At 34.2% G+C, this 20,025-nt stretch overlaps 3 protein-coding genes and 2 pseudogenes across 4 annotated transcripts in view; 4 read left to right on the forward strand and 1 right to left on the reverse strand.

Annotated features, from left to right (window-relative positions):
* LOC120218536 (PH, RCC1 and FYVE domains-containing protein 1-like) overlaps window positions 1–19,777 on the forward strand; it is a 37,478-nt gene extending 17,701 nt beyond the window's left edge. For both annotated transcript variants that reach the window (XM_039215461.1, XM_039215462.1), the window contains 2 exons: window positions 5,229–5,240; window positions 19,762–19,777. The gene's annotated coding sequence lies outside the window, so the exon portion shown is untranslated. The remainder of the gene's footprint in view (window positions 1–5,228; window positions 5,241–19,761) is intronic.
* On the forward strand, window positions 812–2,877 carry LOC120218537 (annotated as a pseudogene).
* Window positions 2,919–5,202, reverse strand: LOC120218540 (15-cis-zeta-carotene isomerase, chloroplastic-like). Its single transcript, XM_039215464.1, has 4 exons — window positions 4,741–5,202; window positions 3,928–4,074; window positions 3,570–3,779; window positions 2,919–3,443 (listed from the first exon to the last, which is right to left on the reverse strand). The coding sequence occupies exons 1-4, from the start codon at window positions 5,143–5,145 to the stop codon at window positions 3,108–3,110; spliced, it is 1,098 nt and encodes a 365-aa protein (XP_039071395.1). The 5' UTR covers window positions 5,146–5,202; the 3' UTR covers window positions 2,919–3,107.
* On the forward strand, window positions 6,699–8,680 carry LOC120218538 (annotated as a pseudogene).
* LOC120218398 (dof zinc finger protein DOF1.2-like) lies at window positions 14,286–15,070 on the forward strand. The gene has a single exon (XM_039215341.1). It carries the CDS (start codon window positions 14,286–14,288, stop codon window positions 15,042–15,044), a length of 759 nt encoding a protein of 252 aa, XP_039071272.1. The 3' UTR covers window positions 15,045–15,070.
* Window positions 19,778–20,025: the final 248 nt, after the last annotated feature.

Raw genomic sequence — 20,025 nt, forward strand, 5'->3', positions numbered from 1 at the left:
CCTATATGCTTTAAGCATGTGAATATTAACAATCTTACTTATTATTATTGAGCCATACCTCATGTTTCTCAAAAAGAGGTTTTTCTGGTTGTGAATATCTTCAAGAATTATTAAATACAACACAAAAATAATATATTAGATTTAATTTATGTCATTCTAAAAGTTAAAAGATGAAATCATATTTGGTTCACATATAAAGAAGAAGCAGTCAACTGTAGATGCATATTTTAGCAAAAAAGAAGATTAAAAAAGAAGATTTGTCTAAAATGTAATGTATCTAATTTTTTTTTATATATTTAATAAATTATTATCTTATATATTTAATGAAATTATTGTTTTATCTTTTTCTGATAATCTAAGATAAGTACAAGGTAATATATGTTAGTATATAATGATATACTTTCTTTATTCAATACATGCATTTTTTCGTTAGTAACTATTTAAATATTAGAGCATTAACTAAACGATTTTAATGATTAGTGGATTTTTGTTATATTTTCGTATCTTGAATCTAAAGACTATGTATTTAGGAGTATAAGCGTTCATTCTCAAATGTTTAAGAGTTATTGAACGTATACTATCTTGTATTCGCCACATAATTATATAAAAAAAAATAGTATATAAATATTTTGAAATTATTCTAATTTTGTTCTTTATTTTTTTTTAAAAGAAATAGTTTTACATTTTAGTGTTGGGGAAATGAGGAGCCAAGGCTCAATGTGGGTCATTTAACTGCTTCGTTTCATCTAACAAAAACATGGAAGATGAAACAAGCAAGATTTTCTCTTTTCTTCTGTACTTTATTCCACGGAAAATCCTCTGTTTATCTCAACAAGATCAAACAATGCAACTTTCATGTCTGTTCCTCTTCTGCTTCAGTCTTTTTTCCCTCGCTTTCCCTTCACTTTCTCTCCCACCAAACAACATCACCCTCTACGACGACGCTTTCTTCGGCACCAATGGCATTTGCCTCACTCAAGAAACCACCTGCCACCCTTCTTCTTCACCTTCCCACATCGGAAGAGCTCTCTACGTTTACCCCGTCCGTTTCCTCGACCCCACCACCAAAGCCAACAACGCTTCTTTCACCTCTGTCTTCTCTTTCTCCATCATCCCTAACCCCATTTGTCCTTTCGGCGACGGCATCGTCTTCTTTATCGCCTCCAAACCCGATTCTTTCAGCTTCTTCAATGGCTACATGGGACTCCCACAGCTCGACGATGACTTCAACTCCCAAGATTCTTCTTCTTTCTTTGCCGTTGAGTTCGACACAATTTTCAACCCATCACTCGGTGACATCAATGGCAATCACATCGGTGTTGATGTTAACTCCGTTGTTTCTTTAGCGTCGGTTGATGTTTTGTCCAAAGGGTTTGATCTCAAAAGTGGGAAAGAGATAACAGCTTGGATTGAGTACGGGGATTCGGCCAAGTTGGTTCAGATATGGATTAGTTATTCATCGGTTAAGCCTCCCAGTCCTCTTCTTGTTGCACAAATCGACCTTGCGAATCAGTTCAAGGAGTACATGCATGTCGGTTTCTCGGCTTCGAATGGACTCGGTTCATCGAAGCACATTGTCGACCATTGGCAGTTCAAAACATTCACCACTTCCATTGAATTAGGCTATTGTTTTATGTGTTTTCCAGAGGATTCATCCGACATTAATGATCCTCAGAAAAAAGGTCTCAAGATTGGGAACATGTGGGTTCTATTGGGATCCCTAGTCGCTTCCGTCGTTGTAATAATAGCGGTTCCGGTCCTTTGTTTCGTGGTGGTGAGGAAGGAGAAGAGTATTGGAAGAAGAAGCAGAAAAGAAGAAAGAATAGTTGAAATGACTAATGTCCCAACAAGATGGGCACTTGTAGAGATCAAATCAGCTACACTGGGGTTTCATAGGAACAGAATTGTTGGTGAAGTTCTTCGGCAGTTGTTTATAGAGGGTCCATCCCTTCCGGTGGAGCCATCGCGGTGAAGCGGTTCGATCAGTCCAATCAGAAATCGTTCACTAATAATCCTTTTACGACTGAGGTCGCCGCTTTGGCCGGTTGCTTGAAGCACAAGAACTTGGTTCAGCTTCAAGGGTGGTGTTGTGAGGGAAATGAGTTGGTGTTGGTGTACGAGTTTTTGGCCAATGGAAGCCTTGACAGACTCCTCCATAGAAACCCAGATTCATAAACTTTCCTTTCATGGAGCTTAAGATTAAAGGTAGTTCTAGGTGTTGCTTCAGCTCTTACGTTTTTACATGAAGAATGTCAGAGACAGATAATTCATAGAGATGTGAAATCCTGCAACATAATGCTTGATGATGAATTCAATGCCAAGCTTGGGGATTTCGGTTTAGCCGAAGTCTACGAATACAATTGTGGTTCAAGAGAAGCTACGATACCGGCTGGAACTATCGGGTATCTCGTGCCTGAGTATGTTTATTGTGGTGTTCCGACTGTGAAAACCGATGTTTACAGCTTTGGCGTGGTGGTGCTCAAGGTGGCCACCGGGAAGAGGCCCGTGAATGATAACAAAACGATCCTTGTGGACTGGGTTTGGGACCTATGGGCGCAAAGGAAACTACTTGAGGTGGCTGATTGGAGACTTTCTGGGAGGTATAACGTCTCGGAGATGGAGAGGGTGCTTGTTGTAGGACTTTGTTGCGCTCATCCCAACCATGAAAAACGACCCACAGTGAGAGAAGCTGCCATGGTTCTCAGAGGCGAAGCGGCACTTCCGGTTTTGCCATTGACGAGGCCAACAGTGAGGATCAAATCAAATTTGTGTCGAGAAAGTGAAGATATTTTGAACTTCGGTGGAGAAAACAGTCCGATTGGCGACGATGCTGGATGGTTGACGCCCAGGAGCCATTTTAGCAAGGTTTAGTTTAGGAAAGAAAATGAGAAACTATATGAAAGTACACGCAGGAAACATATTGTAATGATGTTCTAATATAAGAATTTAGGGTTTGCTCATGAAACAACAGCTGCAAATCATTTATAGATTTGTAAAATACAACAAAAAATACATGTTTTTTTGCCAATGTAACCATGATCTTTATCTCGGTGTGAGTTTCGTCCATCTTTACATACAATTTTCATGATCCAACGGTGTCGTTCGAACTACCAATGGAGCCGGAAACTGGCTGCCTGCATTACTGGATGCAGAAAATATGCACCTAGTGTCAATGCCGTGATGGACAAATAGGGCAATCGAATGAATTCTTTGTAGTAATCTTTCGGCAATTTTTGGCGGCCATCGAGGATAGCTGCAAATGGGATGATGCTTGTGCGCTTCTTTACAACTTCAAAAGCCTCCCCATGCAGCACAGCTAGTCTCCTATCACCATTCCAAGCGCCAAATAGATGATGTCCGATCAAACCGATGGACGCCGCAACAGCTACAGAGTTTCCAATCCAAAGTGTGTGCGCCAAGCACCAGATTACTTGCCCTACCATCTGAAAAGATAAGAGGGAATTACAAAGCGGATAATTTGAAAACATCGGAGAAGGATCAAAAAGTGTTCTACAAGACGACGGAAAACCTTAAACAAACAATATAATGTCAAGATAATAGTGGTCAACCTGCGGATGCCGGGTGATTCTCATGATGCCAGTTTCCCACAGATGCATTTCTGGCTTGTCGACGGCTGCTACCTCTAATAGATTAAAGGTAGAAGGATATAGGAAAAAGAAGGAAATAAAATTCGAGAGCCATACAAGTTGATGGACTCCGACAGCATTTTGAAGCTGCCATAACTGCACCCCATCATACCTATGGTTGATAAAGTACACCTGCAATGCAATCACAAATAAAAAAAAAGTCGGAACGAACTCTACCACGCCCTTGAGAGGCCAAGAATTACAAACTTAAGCTGCAAGACGATGAAAATCAACTTTAAATGAGTGTGCGTTTGTTCAGCATCAGAAATTTGGAACTCACGATTGTGCTAACAGCCAACGGAAGGGATACACCAGCAAATAGAACACGGTATGGACGTTTTCCCAAGAGCTTCTCACCCGTGTCCCGAATGCTAGCCAAGCCACTATGGACAGTAGCAAATATGAGAATGAGGACCAACATTACGATCTGCCAAAGAAGGTTTCGAGAATCAAATTCTTATTGTCAAAGCCCTATTACAGAAAATAACACAAATAACGTCGACAAAGCAAGAAGCCAACAGTTAATCACATAAAGCATCTGTCACTTATGAGTTATGAGCTCATCATTCCAAGTCATGAACATTCCTATAAACCAAAGCTAATACCAAAAACAGTGCAAGGCATCAGTTATCAGCATTTTTAAAATGGAACACAGCTTCGATAATTTCGAAAGAACATGCAGGGCATTAGTTTGTCGAATGCATCCTGTAAACCAACAGGTCAGGATTAATGCAAGTCAAAGTCATTTGATCAATAGAAAAAGAGTTAATTTTTGGTACATAATTTAAGAAAATTAATAGAAACTGAGTTGGAGCTGATAAAATTGCATGTATATCCCTTCAGCGCCAGTTTTTGTATCTTTAATTCAGCACCAATTGTACAAGAGAATAACTTTTGTACATAAACCCTCAATGCATATTAATTTTGTATCTTTAATTCATCACCAATTGTGGCAGGCATCTAAAATTGATTACAGGCCTCGTGTATAAGAGAATAATCCAAGCAATAAGTACGAATTGAACTCAAAATATCAGCATAAACAATATGATCAAATTACAGATTTTGATGGAACAAGGCTGAGAAAAAAGGTAACCTCATGGCTGTCAGAGAGAGTTGAAACAGCATCAATAAAAGCTTTTCCATAGCCAGTGGAGTTATCAATCCAGGCAACATCGAGAATGAAAAGAACAATTCCCAGAACAACAGTGAAATAAATCCAAGAAACGATGCTTTGGGTACCCAAATCGAAGGCTGCAGAGTCCTCACCCACCAAAGGAGGGAGCTCTTCTGAGGAAGAATCGGTTTCCCCAAGGGAAGCTTTGGAAAGAAATCGAATTCTAAAGGATTTTGAATGGAAAAAATGGGGTTTAAAGGATGTTGAATTGATGGGTTTTCTGGGTTTGGGGAAAATGGGTTGAAGATGATGTTTTTTGGCTATGGGTTTGAATGGACGAGGAGATGAAAACAAGGAGTTTGCTACAACAAGACAAGTTGCCATTTTTACACGAGAAAAGAGAGCTTTGGGAAGCCGATGGGGTTTCTGAAATGTCAACTCCCAGTGGGCCAAATCTAACAGAAGCTTTTTTTGTCAAATTATTCTTTTAGTCCCTCTGTGATGCATAAATTGATTAATTTAATTCCTATGTTGCTCATTTTTAATCTCTATATTTTTAAAAAAGACCACATCATTGGTGATCTATTCGTGAATAAGTTTCACATTATGATGGTCTTCGGTTTCGAATGAGATTTTTCAGTAATAATTATTCTTCAATAGAATCGACGTCGTCATTGTTTCCGTCATCTTGACCGACGTTATATCCAAAGTTATTGGTATCATTATTTGTTGTCGGCATCAACAATAATGGAAAACCTATGAAGAATGAAAAATGTGAAGGTATTTGATCAATAATCTCATTGTTAAATGTAAACTGTAAAAATTCAAAAAATATCATCGATGAAAATGGCATCATTAGTTGAATCGGATGGATTGGCTATGAAGGTATTGGTGGAGGACCAACACCTGTCAAATATGATGCATATGAAGTAAAATATAGGGTCTGATAATATTGGTGTATAATAATTTTGTGTCAGACTTGACATTGATGGAACAAAATATGGTAAATATTACATCAACGGTGTCGTCGATGTATGTTGTGGTGTTTCAAGTGGTGTTGCTGAAGACGAACCGGAAGCTATCCCTCAATTAGGCGGGAGACAGCGATGTTACATCAGTGGACGCTTTTCGCTGCATCGATGAATAGATTTAGCTTGTTTCTCATTAAACAATAGATACAACCTTTTATGTTGCATGAACCATATCATGTACCACTCAAAACAATCATATTAAGACTCAAAAAAATAACGATTGGAAATACGATCATGTCGTGTCTCTCAAATGGATGTGTTTCCTTCTCCACTCAACATTTACCTCCCCTCATCTGTCAATTTTATGCATAATATCTATGTCAGTAGTTGATACAGAAATGAACTGTCCAAAACCAAACTGGTTAGGATTGTTTTAAATAAAGAAAAATACAAATAAAAGATCAATTGGTTAGGATTTTTATTAGTGTAAATCGAATGGATTTTCAACCATATTATATTAGAACTTTGAAACTAACTTTCATTGGTTAGGATTCGTTTACCGAGAATATTAGGGCTTAATAAAGAAAATTATTGAAAATTATATTAAAATAATACTTTTTCTAATCGTTTATTACTGAAATAACACACAAACAATATTAGTTACTAAAATAGTACCATAAAAAAGTCTGGAAAGATATTATTTTAGTAAAATTATCATATATATATATATATATAAATCAGAATTCATACGTTAAAATACTAAAGAAATATTTGAAACAGGGATTTAAGTAGTAGTTGTGATCAGTTGCATTGTGTTTATCGTGATTTCATACACAACGGATGTTATTGTTGTAATTGTGGATATCACGGTTGTATAATAACGGTTACGAACGGCACCCGCTACCTCTATCTCAATAGCGGACTGCTATTTAAATCCCTAATCTGATCAGAATTAAGATAAAGAAAATGAGTGGTTTGATGAAGTTTGTAATTGTTGTCCCGTGTTGTTTCTTCCTGATAAGTTTAATAAAGTTCCTTTATGATTACTTATGGAAACCTCTCCGTATACAGCATATGATAATTCACAGGGAATCAAAGGACCTCCTTCCAGATTCATCCATGGAAACAGCAAACAAGTTACCCAGATGAAGAAGGAAGCTTCAAGCAAACATATGGGCTTGACTGATGATTTATTTCCCAGGCTGCAGCCACATATCTACTCATGGCTCAAGACGTATGGTAAGATCATGGATACATGCATTTTTTATTTTCGGTTGTGATTTCATAAACCCGACTCGAAATTTATATATAAAGATTGACTTTTTGATTTTTTTTGTGTGATTAGGGAAAAATTATCTTTATTGGAACGGTGCTCAAGCTGAACTGGTTATCTCACAAGCTGAACTGGTTATCTCACAAGCTGAACTGGTTATCTCAGAACCTGAACTAGTCAAAGAGGTGCTGAAAAATAGTGGAAAAGTTTTTGTGAAAAGGAAGCCTACAGACTTGGGCAGCAAGCTACTGGGGAACGGGCTTGTGGCGGTAGAGGGCGAAAAATGGGTGAAGCAACGGAAGCTTGCGAATCAAGTTTTTCATGGCGAAAGCTTAAAGGTAACGAATCATATCCCCATATCCATATGCGAAAAATGAAGAGTTCGAGCAATGTAGCTCGAGACTCAAGGACTAATCTTCATGTTTTGTTTGAGCAGAACATGACTCCGGCAATGATTACCAGCGTTGACAATGCTAGCAAGGTGGAAAGGCTAAGAAGGTAAAGAGATCGAAGTGTACCAAGAATTTAGATTATTGACTTCAGAAGTGATATCAAGAACAGCTTTTGGTAGCAGTTACTTGGAAGGGGAGAAGATGTTTAACATGTTGAACAAGTCGACGATAATTGTGATCCGAAATATTTTCGCGACCAGGATTCCTTTCATCAGGTATGTTGCATCTATGCTTAATCGATGCAAATTTTAGACTTTCGATCCGGATTGATCTAGTTTTCTCCTTGTCCATAGCTGACCTTGGTTTGCTTGTACAGCAAGTTATGAAATCTACTGATTTGAAAGAGGCAGAAGAACTTGAGAAAGGAATACAAGCTTGTGTGATGGAGATTGTTAAGAAAAGAGAAGACAAGGTCGTGATCGGAGAAGTCTGACAGCTTCGGAGACGATTTCCTGGGATTACTTGTAAAGGCTTATCATGATTCAGACGAGGGAAAAAGACTTCTATTGCAGGAACTGGTAGATGAGTGCAAAACATTCTACCTTGCCGGACAAGACACTGTTAATTCTTTGCTTGGATGGACAGTCTTGCTATTATCAATCCATAGAGATTGGCAAGAGAAAGCAAGAAGAGAGGTTATTGAGATATTTGGTGACCAAAATCCACATCCTGAAGGCATTCCCAAACTCAAAACTCTAAGTACACTATCCAACCATTTAAAATTAGTCTATACAAAGGATATTCTGTGATGTAATTTAACATGTTTCGGTTCTGCAAACAGATGACCATGATCATTAACGAAACACTAAGACTGTACGGTCCGTCGAACGGTCTGCCGAGAGAAGTCGAAAAAGAAGTTCAGTTGGGAAAGCTAGTCTTACCTGCTAATATAAATGTATCGGTTCTAAATATTGCGCTTCACCATGACCCTCAACTGTGGGGGAGCAGATGTGCATCTTTTTAAACTGGAGAGATTCGCGAATGGAGTCGCCAAAGCGACAAATTATAACGCGGCTGCATATTTTCCGTTTGGGTTGGGACCTCGATCTTGTGTCGGTATGGCATTTGCAACCACGGAAGCCAAGATCGCTCTATCCATGATTCTACAACGCTACACCATGACTCTCTCCCCTGCCTATGTCCACAGACCAGTTCTCCTTATCTCCCTTCGACCACAACATGGAATACACGTAATACTCGAGTCACAGCATATTCATGCTTAATATATATATATATATATAGCTTCTAAGAATTCAAGGCTTAATGTATTCACTTTTAAAATATGATGTATAACTAGCATTCACAACCCTAATATAGTTACGGGTTTGAGCAACTATGTTTGCAGGATGTATGTAGTTGTCAATGGCTGAGAAAGATTATGAATAAATTTTATATTTTAATCACCTTATACTACTAAAAATACCCTAATATAACGAACATGGGCTCGAGCCTGAGCATTGCCACCACTACTAGTATGATATTGTCCTCTTTGGGTATCCCTAAACTTGACCCAGTAGTTCGCTTCAAGGCTTTCTCATCAATCTTTTTCCTATTGCTCCATGAGTGGGAAGAGTGTTGCCTTTTGTTTGTGTTGTAAAACGGATTCACAATTGTTTTATTGCCCATTTGACCCTTACTTTCCTTATCATGGAACACTATTACTGCCAAGTACTAATTACAATAAAATTATCTCAAGGATCGGACCCATAATGAAAACATACAACGAAATTGATGAGTCGACACACTAATTAAATAAATGATAAAGTACACAATTGATACTCTGATTATAGGGTATTATTTTTATTAAGTATTTCAACTATTAAAAGTTATAAAATGGTCCTCCGACTATAAGACATCGTTTCGCTTCATGCTATTAAAAGTTACAAAATAATCACTCGACCATTCATATATTCCAAACTCGTCATTCTCTTTTAAAAATTCGACGGTCATTTGAGCTGGACGTTAACGTACTAACTAAGATATGATCAAACATGGTTGTTATTTTTAAGCATTGGCTCGACGACATAGAGTTTCAAGCATTGTCTCAACGACATAATGTAAACGGAGATTCGATCAACAAAATACACCTTAAACGATTATTGGATAAGATTTTATCATATCTCATTCAACAAGTTAACCTACAACTTAAAAGACCGTCAATTTTTAATGAAAAATGACGAGTTTGAAACATATGAATAATCAAGCGACCAACAAAACATCGTCCTATAGTCATGGGACCATTTATGTATTTTACCCTTAAATAAACTACTGATGCAATGCAAAACTTAACGTATCTTAAATAATATAAACATAAATTGATTATAAATAAATCACATAAACTTACCGTTTGTGTACTTTATTCTCATATAGATTTATATTGAAGTCGGTGTTTATATTTATGTGACTGTTCAGAGCGATCCAAATGTTCTTTTATTTTTCATGGTTAGGATTCGTTGACCAAGAAAACTTTGAATTAACTGAAGAAAATTAATAATAAAAAATTCAATGACATTAAACACCATATAAAAATATCATACAACAAATTTAAATTCTTATATTTTACGCAATCATTAAATAAAGACTTAATATAAAAATGATTAAATTATATTTTTTATGTGTATAATTTTTTCGATCAATGAAGATGTCTATCGTTGCAAATATTATTATTCTAAATTTTTTACCGTAATAATCGTTAAATTTTTTTGATCTACATCGTATTTATATTTTTTTATATTTTTAAACACTTAAAAATAGTATAATTTAATCAAATTTTTATAGGTACTTTTGAGTGGAAGTGAATGGTTGGAAAGGAGGGCACGTATCCAAGGATGCACGTACAAACATGAAATCGAGAGGTTATTAATAAGGATTTTCAGCGTAAAGTAGACTGCATTTGAGCTCGTACTTCAAATAAATCGGTTGATGCATGCCCACATTTCTACCTTATTTTTCTTGTTAATAAATTGCTATTTATGCTACCCATGTGGACGGTCAGACTTTAGAGTTAAAATATTCCAATAAAAATAATTTCATCCAATACATTCTAAGTTTGTTATACCTCATCCATAAATAACTCCGTTAAAAATTGAAGTTTCCGGGGCAAGAAATCTCAAAAGGTTTTTCAACTATAGATTTCGGGTTGTCATACTTTATGATTACTTATTTTCTCTCAAACATGATTCTTGATATAATTATTAATAGTCCTACAAAATATGTAAAGATCAAATTCATCGTCAAACAATCATATTTATTCAGCTAGTCAACTTATGAATAATCATCATAATTTAAGTCTGACATTAATACTAAATGTTACTATAAAATTCCTAAACCATGATAAAAAAAATAAGCTTCTTTTCCATAATCATCGTCTTCTACTTATACATACGAAAAACCAAACGACTTAAATCGCTTGTAATTCCACCATAAAACATTGGTCGTGGCTCTGCGCTCAAATCAAAAGGGATGAATCGTCTATAGTCACTACAATCTAAATGCTACCATCAACAATTGGTGTAGTAAGTAGGGAAGACTTCATGATGGAAAAGAATCAACCGAGATGCACCCTCAAGAAAACAATAACCAACATCACCCATATTCTCTTCCAAAAATCTCCCTAAATGCGCACAATTTACCAGGTTACGCAACTGCAGATCAAGCTGTATAACTTGCATGCATCTAAATGCTACCATCAACAATTGGTGTAGTAAGTAGGGAAGACTTCATGATGGAAAAGAATCAACCGAGATGCACCCTCAAGAAAACAATAACCAACATCACCCATATTCTCTTCCAAAAATCTCCCTAAATGCGCACAATTTACCAGGTTACGCAACTGCAGATCAAGCTGTATAACTTGCATGCACAATCTTAGGCCTCCGAAATGACCTGACTATGGTTGCAATAGTATGGCCAAATTCAGAAAATCTTTCCAACACGAATCACTCATCCCACTAGTGTTTGCAATCTATCATATATTATTGTTTAGATTCGCTTCTGGTTCATCCAATACAACATCGATAATATCAAATAGAAGGTAGATGAACCTCATAAGTTTATCAACCAAGAAGTAGCAGACCTTGCTACCAGTGAGCATCAACATTTTGATACTATCACAACTTCATATGTAGCTTTAATAAGGAGGGAACCTCCTGAGCTACACAAATAATCTCATCTTAGAAAGGAGCGTCGAGCCCATGATGTCAGGAAGAACTCCTACAACATCATCCTCTGACTACGTACATATAACTTAGCTACTTCTCACAAAAGCTAGTGAGAAATTAACTTTCTTTTAACATACTACGTAGTGCTTAAAAATTTCTAGTACATAAAAAGACTAAAATTCTTCTCTCACCGTTTAAGTTTTGGAACTTTCTAAAGATATTTCCCCCGATGTGTTGTATATCCTACACTATGTTTCCATAGTGTTGAGATGTCTCCGTTGTGTTGTCACGGGGTTGAGATGTCTGCATTTTGGCTAAGAGTGTCGAGTTGCCTCCGCTAAACTTTGGTTGAAAGGACTTCTTTAATCTCTTCATTAATCGGTCAGATGAGTTAAAACGATTTCGTTGTCCGTTAATAACATCAAGATGCCTTTACTCTGAAATTATTGAGATGCCTCTGTCGGGAGTAGAGTTGTCTCAATCTCAAGCTTACGGGTTATATATTTACCCAGGGCTTTGGGTTACTTCCGCTCTAGCAGTAGGAGTTTCTCTATTGTGCTTTAACAAGTGTTGAGATACCTTTGACCAAGCGAGAGGAATGCCATTTCATTGCTTCTACCAAGGTGAAGATGTCTTAGCTCAACTTGTAGAGTTCTGAATGCTTGAAGATACCTCCGTTCCACCTACAACACCATTGGGGGCTGTGTTACTTCATCTAACTAGCAGAGGGCGTTAAGATGCCTCTATTCCTCTAGAACTAAAATGACTCTTCCTAGTTTTGATTGAAAAAGATGAGAATCATTTGTCTTTGTAATAGGGATTACTCCATTGTTGATTCATAGGACGTCGATATGCCTCCACCCGAAAGTGTTGAGGTGCCTCTGCATAGCTCATGAAATTATGCCGAGGATGAGTTATCTCACACTCTAACCTTCGTAACTCAAATGATCCTATGAAGAGTGCTGAGATGCATCCGCTTGACAATATGAATTTTTTCATTGCTATTATGAGTGTTGAGATGCCTTTGCCTTAACTAGGGGGGACAAAAAGCTCTCAATTGCTCCCACCGTGGTAAAAATGCCTCTGCCTGTCAGACTAGACTTCTCTAAGCGTGTCGAGTTACCTATTTATGGCCGAAGGTGAGGTATCTCTCAACGGGCACTTTAATTACATACATTATACAACCACCTTTTCACCAGCCTAATAGAGTCAAGATAGATGCCTTCGTTAAGGTTAAAAGAACCTATCATTGACCATCACAAAATGTTGAGATGACATTCAAAGCGTCGAGAATCCTCTATAGGATACATATATAGGCATAGAATTAACACCGTCTAATTTAAAATTGCTTACAATAATTAAGATAATGAAATGTCTAAAATGAGGACTTGGGAGAATTTATAAAAGCATCGAAGATGCCACTATCTCCAACAATATTTTACTAAAGCATTGAGAATCTTCCATATGTGCGCTGAAAATCTCCACCCAATATAAAAATTGGGTGAACCGCTACAACTCTTTGTCAAATTAGAAGGTGTGAACTGTTAGCACTTTGCAGCTGATGTAATGCATTATTTCCATCAAACACAATGTGCCACATATCTAAGCCTCCAATCATTTGGAAAACAATTCATTTTATGATATTTCCTTGATCAAGATGAGACAATTTGTTATACCTCCAAAAATAATTCCACTGAAAATTGACGTCCTCGGAGCAAGAGGAGGCCTCCGAAGGGTCCTTCTTTGCCGACCACAAACTTCAAGTTATCATACTCTCCGACCAATCATTTTCTCTCGACATGACTATTGACATAACTATCAACATACTACGTGACCTATCAAGATCAAATCTATCGTTAGACGACCATATTCATTCGATTGACCAGCATATGAGTAGTCATCGTGATCTCAAGTCTGACATTGACATCAAATGTCACTATAAAACCCTTAAGCCAAGATAAAAAAGGGGGGTTTCTTCTTCTAATTATACTTATGAAAAACCAGACGACCTAAATCACCTTTAATTCCACAATAGAACATCAAATACGACTCTTCGTCTAAATAAAAAAAAAACTGTCTATATCTACTGCAACTTAAATATTACCCTCAAGAAAGTTATATCATAATCTAATAATAGTTAACTGATATTGGCATGGGTATTAATTATTGTAGATTTTTTAAGATTATAAATTGAAGTAAATACTTAGTATAATGTCCAACTATTTATATCCTTCGATCTATCAAATTATAATTATGCACTTAAGTATGCATGAATCTATAAGATTTGAGGCTGTAAAGAAATCTTTAGTAAGGAGATTTGGATACAAATATGTTAGTCTTATTTTTAAAATTAAAAATTGTGATTTCTAGTTGCTTTATTTAAAAAATTATATAAAAGTATGAAGAGATCATACGATCCATCCAGGTTAGTAAATCAACCAACGAAACACACGCTCAAACCCATCACAATCGATCATACGCAGCACTAAAAACTAGACATAACCTCACCTACGTGCATTTCCAACTCCCGACGGCTCGGCAACCGCCCCCGTTTTTGCACCATCAACGTCATATATACATGCACACACACATATATATACAGCTTACAGTTCTTATAAACTTCCCCTCTCACAATCTATAGATTTACAAAGCAATTATTCTTCAAAAAATGTTCATGTTTAGTGACCAGCAGATGTTGCAGTGTGATCCTACTGTTCCAGTGTTTTCTATAGAGAGAAAGTGGAAATCCAATGTTGAAATCGCTCCCAATTGTCCACGTTGCACTTCTCCCAACACCAAGTTCTGTTATTACAACAATTATAGTTTGTCTCAGCCTAGGTACTTCTGCAAAGGTTGCCGAAGGTATTGGACTAAAGGTGGTTCCCTTCGGAACGTGCCGGTCGGAGGCGGCTGTCGGAAGAGTCGACGGGGCAAGTCTAGCAGGGAAAGGCTGGAGAAACAAGGTCGAATTTCGATGAATTACGGTAAGAATTCAAGTAGTTCTTCTGATGGGGATCAACCGGATATCGATCTAGCCATTGTTTTCGCCAAGTTCTTGAACCATAACGCCAGCTTTGATCAGCCTTATCAGCCTAATGATTCATCAATGCGGTGCCAGAAACCAGTTGTTCATTCAATTCCAGAGTCTTGTATCTTTCAAGAAACGCGGGAAACCGATGAGATCGAGGCGTTCGGGTTACAAGATTTGTTAGCAGCTGATGATCAAATGGCGTTGCTGGATGGTTTGTGGGCCGACCATGATGTTGCTGCAACAACAACGCCAGACTTTGAATGGCAACCAATAGTGCAAATGCAACAGTTTGAATCCTTTCCAGTGGATGATCAACTGAAGGTTTCTGCAAATTTATTGAATGAAGAGTGGGGTTCCTTTGATCTTTCAGGGTTTGGAGTTCATTCAAAACCTTGAAGTTGAAGGAACTTTTCCAATTTCTTTTATAGTAATTCATGCTGTATTCTTTTTTGTATTCCTTAATCTACTGAATTCACAACATGATCTAGCTTAAGGTTATTGAAATTATATTATTTGAAGAAATATATGAATAATGTATTTTTCTTAAACACATTTGAAATCTATAACATCTTCTTAGATTAAAATCCGTAATTATAAACATGTGTATACAATATATGACGTTATATGTTATATGTTATATTTGTCATAAATATTAAAGTATTATGAAAATAAAATTATAAATATCATAAATTATATTTATAATTTAATGAAAGATAAAACTATAATACTTATAAACTGATTTAATATTCAATTTATACGAAGATATAATGTCTCCAAAAAAATAAATTAATTAGTATTACTCTCATTCTGTTAAGAATATTTATGACAAGAGTAATTTATCTCCTTGAAAAATTACTTATATTTTATTTTTAATAATTTAACATGATTAAATCTTAAATTTTAGTTTTATATCAATTATGTTTCAATTCTAACATTTTGTATTCTGCCCGTTCAATATAAATTTGAGAAGTGTTTTATTTTTACCAAAATCATTTTTGAAATCATAAACAACATAAAAATATATAATTTAAAAAAAAAAGATTAGTAGATATTTTTTTACCAAATATAATTTTAATTTTTTATTATTTCTTTTTTTTTCTTATCACATATAAAATAAATATTTATCTTTTTAAAATTAATTTTTACATATTTAAAAACATTTTTTAAAAATAATATTAAAATAACCCTACATCACATGCATGTGAAGTTGTAAGAACAACACATGGAAGTAGCGTAGGAGACTAATGTGGATCTTGGGATGAAAAAGACACGTCGTGGGGGGATTAATGTTGGTCGATTGTTAGGGTTGGGGTCAGTCCACCTCAATCAATTAAAATCTTTGGAGTTGGAATATATTTACTTTTATGATGTTGATCCATCATATGATGTTGTCGAGTATATGTTAACATATGATTATTTTAGAATCCATCGAATTGTTTCATTAATAAATGAGAAATGATATTGATATTTTTATGTGGGTATCAATATCAAAATAAAGTTTGAGATATAAAAAAATGTTAATATTGATACTTTGTAATAAGGTATCGATATAGTCATTATCTCTAAAAGTCTCAGGTTCGAACACCAGAGACTGTAAGGGTAATAATCTTTAGAATATATACTACTTTGTAATCCTCTTAGATTTAAAAAAATATATTTTTAAAAAATCCTTAAAGTTTTCAAACTTGCATTATCAATCATCAAACATTTTCTCATGCAAACTTATTTTCAACTTATCTATACACATATTATACTATAGCATACTTTCACGATCTGTACTTTTACATCAATAACATAAGTATACATATTAAAATGGTTACAAATACCTCAAATACGTACAAAGAAGATTACATATATCTCTCTTGAAATGTAAATACGACTTCTAAAATCAATATGTCTTTTCAGATTCATATTTGAATGTATTTTTATTCAAATCCACTTATTGAAACATATCATTAAAATTATATTATTTTATCGTAATATTTAGTACATATATTGTAATAGTGACATCTATCAATACCAACATTTTGTTTTCTATTTGTATAACATACATTACATTTCATTCACTTTCTATAATAAAGATTAATATGTTATTGTGCTCAAATACTATCAACATTGCACTTTCATATACAAACATGTCCATTGGGTCTACTTCTGCATCTTTTATAAATTAGTCCTTTAAGCTTTCTTTTCACTTTAATCAGTTCTAATCCTTTATAAATTCATTTAGTTCATGTTAATCCTTTATTAATATTATCATTACTTATTGCCAAATATATCTATTAAATAAAAATCTCAAGTGAATTATTGTCATTATTTTTGAATAGTTTGTAGTGATTACAAGGTAATATCTGTTCAGAATCTTTTTTAACCATCGACAATACACACCATGCAGACGCAGTTGCTCGAACCCAAGACCTCAAAAGCAAACAACACACTCTTTAACCATCAAGTCCAAGTTTTGGGGTAGGGAACATCCATGCACCTTGATCGGATCGATTTCTCGCTGCAACAGATCATTATAATAAGTTCTGCATGTGTTTTCTGATCTCGTGTACTGCAGCGAGTCAAACTGTTTTGATTTTTTTTAATCTATTGATAACGACGTACCATATAAATTGTATATATAATTATATAAAACTTGAAAGAAAATATTTTTTTACTATTAGCACAAAATAATTTGTACAAAAGCAAGTGAAAATATCGAGAAAATAAAAATAAAATCAGCCACTTGTTGGGCATCACTTGCCCCCACCTTTTCTCTAGCTTATTCCATTAAATTTTATTTCATTGAAAATCAATTTAATTATTTTCCTTTCCATTTGTTTGTTTTTTAATGCCTTTCTAGAAATATCCCCCCCCCACCTTGTCTTCCTCATGGGACCATCTCAAGATTTTGGTCTCAACTGTTTTCCCACTGAACAACTTGCTGCTTCTACTAATTTATTCATTAATCTACTTTAATTCAGCTAATAAATAAATCTTTTATCTTAAATTTACATAACATCGATATTATATTAGTAGTGTTTACAAACGTTAAAATGATCGATCATAAGGAATCGATTCAATTAATTATCAATTGGTCTAATGAGAAGAGGTGATATGTCTCTTAAACAATGTTTAAAGTCTGAATTTTGAAACCGTGAATAAAACAAATTTGATTATAATAATTATCTCACTATAGATTTATGTAATGTCCGATCTAAATTAATCATCTAATGAATCAGATCCGATTGTTATATTATGTTACTAAGTTCAACTAAAAGTAAACTTATAGGTTGCTTCACAAAATATATCTGAATACATCGACAAGCAATCACAAAAAAGAATCTAATCATTGAAAAGCCACCGACAATCGTAAATTGGATACGAGCGGTGTGAGAATCTCTATACCATCGCATATCTACCGTAGAAGTAGATGAACAATGTGCCATAAGACAAAGAAATAGTACCACAAAAACAGAGTTAAATATGTCAAAAAGAAATACGAACATGTGCAAAATATGTGAAAAGTAAGAAGTCAAATAAAAGAGGTTTTTTTATTAAAGACTAAAATAAAAATCGAATAAAAGAACAAACCAAAGCGAGATATGAGATAATAAAGATAAACGCCGACGGTCGACGATCAGTACCGGAATTAATCTCAAAGTCGGTAAAAAAAAAATTACGATAAATTTATCGGTAGTATATCTCTGAAGTCAATGAGTCTTAATGGTCAAAAAGACATTGATGTCATGGTTAGTAATTATGATTATATAACTCAACATTAATCTTTTTAGTGAAAAATACTTTATTTGAATTATTGTTAGGTCCAGTGTAGATTTAATTAGATGTTGAAGTGTAGGTGTATACTTGCTATTAATATACTTGTGAAGTCTATGAGTTTTAATGGTCAAGAATATTTGTTGATGTTACAGTAAGTAATTAAGATCATTTAACATAACATTAATTTTCTTAATAGAAAATAATTTACTTGAATTATTACTTTATCTAGTGTTGTACATACCAATTATTTCCATAATTATATCGCTGTCATATTTCTTAAATATTCCTATTTGTTTAGATATGTATCTATTTCTTCAATATTTATGCAGTCTAAATTTATTTTCAATGAACTTGTATAAAATGAATTTTATTCAACGTCTAATAATGAATTAGTGAAATTTTATTTTTATTATTCTATTTTCTAATTGTAGGTTCTCGAATATATTTTAATTAAGAAAATATAGTAAAACATGAAAGTAAAAAATAAATGTAGTGTTGATATTTTATACAATGTTAATAGTATGTATGAATCTCACAAGGTTAATATTTGTAAATAAATTTAAAAAATATATTCAAAATTTTCAAAAATATTCACTAATTTTTTAAGGAATTTTTAATTCATTGTCAAAAGTATTTTATTCGAATAATTTTGCACCAATAAAGACTACAGTATTATAAAACATATATGTACTTAACAACTAAATATATCACACCCTTTTGTCATTTTACCCGTATCAACTATCAGCTAAATTTAACAGTTAATCAAATCAATTTCTCAAATCAGCTAATCAAATCAGTTAATCAAACTAGCTACTAGAATCAACTACCAACTATCAGTTATCAATTGTTTGTCAAACACCTCCGACATATTTTTGGTCATATAACAAACTTAGCCTAATTACGTGAAAACTCTAATATGCACAAATTTACAAACAACTAATAGAAAATGATCTTAAGAAAAAAATATTTATGATCAAAAGTGAAAAAAAAAATAAAAAAATTAGGGTAAAATACATATTTGGTATCATGACTATCATTTTTGTTTCATTTTGATCATTCAATTATTTTTTTCAATCATACCTAACGTTACGTTTTAGTTTCATTTCGGTCACTCATTGCTAAAAATTTAACAGAATTACTGACGTGAATTTTTATTTTATTTTTCAACGATCACGTGATATTACCTAAAAATTAACCAACAAAAATGAATCCAATCACCAAAGTGAAACATTACTTGATTCAGAATGATTCTAGAACAAGGAATAATTAATGTCCGAATTTAAGCATAAAGAATAAAGGTAAGCAATTGCATCATTCATATGCCCTTTTGCCGCAACCTAATGATTTTTCTCTTTTTACATATTTATATTCGTCGAAGAAGTGATTAGAATTGTTCCCTTTCGTAGTTTCGTTACGCAATTATTCCCCAATGCTAGAATTACATATTCGACAAAATAAGGGGAGATAATATATTTTAAAATTAAAATTATTCTATTTAGCTACAATTATTATTTAATAAATAAAAGTATCTGTGTTTAATTTCAATTATTTAATAAATACGTTAGTATTTTACAATTTACCCACACATATATCTGTTACGGTTTTGGGTACA

This window comes from Hibiscus syriacus, unplaced genomic scaffold (genome assembly GCF_006381635.1).
Source record: "Hibiscus syriacus cultivar Baekdansim isolate YM2019G1 unplaced genomic scaffold, ASM638163v2 tig00110198_pilon, whole genome shotgun sequence".
NCBI classification, from domain to species: domain Eukaryota; kingdom Viridiplantae; phylum Streptophyta; class Magnoliopsida; order Malvales; family Malvaceae; genus Hibiscus; species Hibiscus syriacus.